Source organism: Glandiceps talaboti, chromosome 7, assembly GCF_964340395.1.
Source record: "Glandiceps talaboti chromosome 7, keGlaTala1.1, whole genome shotgun sequence".
Lineage (NCBI taxonomy): Eukaryota > Metazoa > Hemichordata > Enteropneusta > Spengelidae > Glandiceps > Glandiceps talaboti.
This window is the reverse complement of record NC_135555.1, coordinates 27,970,070-27,974,511: the sequence shown is the minus strand read 5'-3', so window position 1 is coordinate 27,974,511 and position 4,442 is coordinate 27,970,070. Positions and strand designations below refer to the sequence as shown.

At 29.5% G+C, this 4,442-nt stretch overlaps 1 protein-coding gene across 1 annotated transcript; it reads right to left on the bottom strand.

The window, feature by feature from the left end:
* Positions 1-243: 243 nt before the first annotated feature.
* On the bottom strand, positions 244-4,118 carry LOC144438148 (uncharacterized). The gene is made up of 3 exons (XM_078127178.1): positions 4,043-4,118; positions 2,750-2,825; positions 244-1,120 (listed from the first exon to the last, which is right to left on the bottom strand). The coding sequence occupies exons 1-3, from the start codon at positions 4,116-4,118 to the stop codon at positions 244-246; spliced, it is 1,029 nt and encodes a 342-aa protein (XP_077983304.1).
* Positions 4,119-4,442: the final 324 nt, after the last annotated feature.

The following is a 4,442-nucleotide window of genomic DNA, read 5'->3' as shown; positions in this document are numbered from 1 at the left end:
GGTGAGGTAGGGGGGGGGGGTTTCAATGATCTCTTGTACATGAAAAATGTGTTTTTTGTCACAGATCAGGTTGGAAATATATACATACTTGGTATAAATTTTAACCACTTGGCTTACGTCATTTGCTATGTACAGAGTTTTCGTTAAAGTTCATGTAAACATGTCTGATATTTATCTACACATATTCATAGTTCCATGAATAAAAGTTATTTTATAGCGTTATTTCTGATTCAGATAGTGATCTTATTCAGTGTTAAACATAGATAAATCTACTTCTAGATCTCTAACTTGGTTACATGACAAACATGAACAAGACTTTTCACATACACTACAGCACAAATGACTTGGTAGTTCTGTTTCAGGTTTATCAAAATCAAAATAATTTAACAGTTTCCTTAAACAAATATCACTATCGTTTTTACAATATTCTCTCATAGCATCGGACATGCCCTTTTTGTTAACGGCAATGTCAGTATTATTATAGTACAGTATAGCCTTGGCATTTTTCCCATCTCGTCCTGCTCTTCCAGTTTCTTGAAAGTAACTTTCCATTGTCCTTGGTACACCAATATGTATGACTTGATAAACACGAGGGCAGTCAAGGCCCATACCAAGAGCTACAGTGGCAAATACAACTCTCAGTGAAGATTTTGATGAGCTCAAGGAAGATAGAATTTCAGCTTTCATCATCTCTGTTTGTGGTGCATGGTACTGATTAAATAGTCGAAACTTTGGAATTTCATCACATCCAGGTGGTTGGTATTGGTCAGAGCCAAGAATGTGAGAAAATAAAACATAGCCATAGCCACACCATTCTAGTGGAAGGTAGATAAAAGTCAATGGAAAGTCAAGTTTTTTCTCTTTCAATTCTACTGCTAGTGGCTCTAATATTGAATGATAACTATCTTTCCCCCGTGGAGGTCGTGAAAATTTCTGATAAGTTATGTTTGGTCTGTTTGGGTTTTCTCGGATTACAGTTGGTTTATTGAGACACAGTGTTGAGACAATGGCCTCTTCATACTTTTTTGTTGCTGTTGCCGTTAAAGCCACATGAGGAACATTTGGAGAAAGTGAGGCTAAAACACACAGACGTGAGTAGTCAGGGCGAAAGTCATGACCCCTGAAAGGAAAAAAAAGGGAGATGGTAATTTACAATAACACCGAAGCATATGAAACACCTGAGTACAGATGATATACACTTTCACCATATTGATGATCAGGGATCACATAGTACATGAGAAATTATTCTACTTAAAATGTTCACATTTACATCTTATGTATAATAGTCTAAAAAACATTTTAAAAAATACGAGAGCCAGCATCCTTAAAAGGTTTCCCTTCAATGACAAATTCTTAAAAGTTTGAATACCCATTTCATATCCATATGGCCACTTTAAAGTGACTATTTGGATGACAAATCGATATTTAATCCTTAAGACAGCTCTACTATGTTTTTATACTTTAAAAAACATAGTGCATAAAGATACAAAATGAATACTAAATCATTGTTCCTAATTCAAAGTATTGCAGAACATTAAAAAATGTTCAAAACATTTGCTATTGTACATTTGTATGTAGAATAACAAACTTTTTAACACTTTTTAGCTTTCTGTAATGTATTGAGTTACAAACAAAGATTTGGTCGACTCTCTTTCACATAGCTTTTTTGTGGATGCTGTATGGATTAAAAATCCAAAATAATGATCTCTGTCTACTATCATGGTAAAAATATTACATTTTAACCTAGAATTTAATGTATTAGTACTTAGGGAAAAAACCCAGCAAATCAAGCTCTTTATCAAATAATTTCATAAGCTTACACTAAAAGATACTAGAGAACTACACAAATTTAATAAAATTGTATGTGTACATATATGTATAAATTATACCATAATGGCTCTCATTAGAAGCACATTGTAAATGTATCCACCTTATCTACTGATTTTCCAAAATCATTCAGCAAGTAGGCAACATTATTAACTCTCCAACACAGTCATTGTGTTTTGACAAAGAAAATATGTTTGAGTGGTTTCCATAGCGATGGATTTATTGTTTTCATGCATGAAATAATGCTACTGGTAGTATATAAAAAGAAAAGAAAATACAATGATAAGTTTTCCATATGACACCATAGTAGTATAGAAAAGGAGAAAGCCAGCTCACTTCCATTTTTATCTATTATATAGCCAAATAAAGTCTTGTTCTTATATTAATAAATTTATTAATATATTTTTTTATATCTATATAACTTATTAAAAAATAAAATAAATACATTAAAATTGGTTAAAAAATGACTAAATTTATTATAGTTGTTATGAGTAAATTAAACGCTTAGTGACCTCACTATCAAGGTCAGGAAGTTCAATTAAACAGATAATAATATATATGTATATACATACAAGTGTACCATAAATTCAAAATGTCAAACAAACAAAGTCAAAAACCAATCACTTTCGAAGATGACACAATCGAATCAAGTCCACTTCGTCCACTTAGTTCTCTGCCTGATCCTGCTATATCTAATATATCTAATATTGCTAATCCTTCAGAGAATGATGAGGGTTTATTATTAGATATTTTAAATGAAAAAAGAAATATCCAAGAAATTCCTACAATTAAATGGAGAGAAGTTCCAACAGAAAAACCATTTTTGATTACTGATTTTAAGGAGTTCAAATCTCGTTACGGACCTGGATTATTGATTTGGCTTAATGATCCAATAACTCTTAACCAACTTTATTATACTTACGCTCCTAGCAGAATGATAGATGAGATTCTTACAAATAAACTTCCATTAATAGTAGTTTCACGTGGATTAAAAAAGTCTACGATAAATCCAAATAATTCGTATTTTAATTATACTCTAATGGATTTTAATGTAGTAAAACAAAAATTAATGGAAAAAATGTTAAATAATAGTAATAACAGTTAACAATAATTAAATAATAGTAATAATAGTAATAATAGTTATATCATATTTTTTATTATTTATTGATCATTCTCTCACCTAATTAAATATTATTTGTTAGTTTATTTAACTTCAGTTTTAAAAAGATTTGACGCCATCGTAAACGCCACCAACTAAACCTCACTATCTCTGGATATTCTGCATTCCATTTATCCCAAAATCGTTTTAAAATTTGATTCTGCGAAAATGCTTCCATTTTCAACTCTGGTATTAGTGCAGCTTCCTGATATTCTCCTAAAGTTGAGTGATCGATATCGTGTTGGTTCTATATAAACTTCACTAATTGATAAAAATATTATAGTAACAGTTCTTAAAAGATAATAATTTAGTTTATATTTTTTTTAAACTTTTTTAATATGGTTTTTAGGGTTATAGATGTTTCTACTTTTTTGTTTGTTTTGACTTCTTTGGTCATATTCAAAGTTTTCATCTAAAGATTCATCTAAAGGTTTATTTAATGAATTACAACAGTCAAAACAGTGAAACCTTCCATAGATCTTACCGCAAATGTTTTTACAAATATCATCACGAGGTATATTAATTTTTTTACATATGTTACAATGTATGATGTTATACCAGTTTTTTTTTTTTTTACTTTTTTGTTCATTAAATCACAATAAAGTCGTTTACATAATTGACATTCCATTGTATAGTTAGTTTATTAGTTTATTAGTTTATTAGTTTATCAGTTTATTATATTATATTATATTATATATTTTTTTGTTAAATAAACTAATAATATTCCACCACCAGCTAAATAAATGTATTGATATAACTTCATATCATCGGAAGGTTGATAATAGTCACTAAATTTGGGTTCATTTTCAAGACTTGTGAGTGTACTCTGCGTACTCTCTGGATGAAATTCAAGATATAAATTTAAGTTTTGATCAGTCAGAACCAGATTTTGTCTCGCATGAACATCTAAAAAATTTTGTTTCGCCATAAAATCAAATGCTGTTTGTCTATGTTCCAACCATGCTTCATGATCTTTATTGAAATTCTCCAAAGCTAAATCATGTCTCTTTAATTCTTTTTCATGTTCTTCTTTCGTATTGCCTGTAACTGCCTTACCTATATAACTACCTCCAAGAAAGGTAGTTGCATTTAAAATATATCCACCAACCATCATCGCAATAGCTGAAGCCATTATGTATAGTATCTATATTATTAAGAGTAGTATATATTATATTAAATTAATAAATTATATTACATTTCTTTTTAATATTTTTTTTATTATCCTTTATATTTATTTATATTTATCCTTTATATTTATCCTTTATATTTATCCTTTATAAGGATCAACTGGTAACATATTTCTTTGTTCCAACATATCTTTCTCTAATACTGCTCCACTCACAGCTATTGCGAGAGAAGCAAACTTCCTGAATGAAGTACTTGTTTTAGGACTGTCTGGAGCCATCTTTATAGTCTTGTCAAGTATAAAACTATTAGTTATTGTTAAAGCAGATAA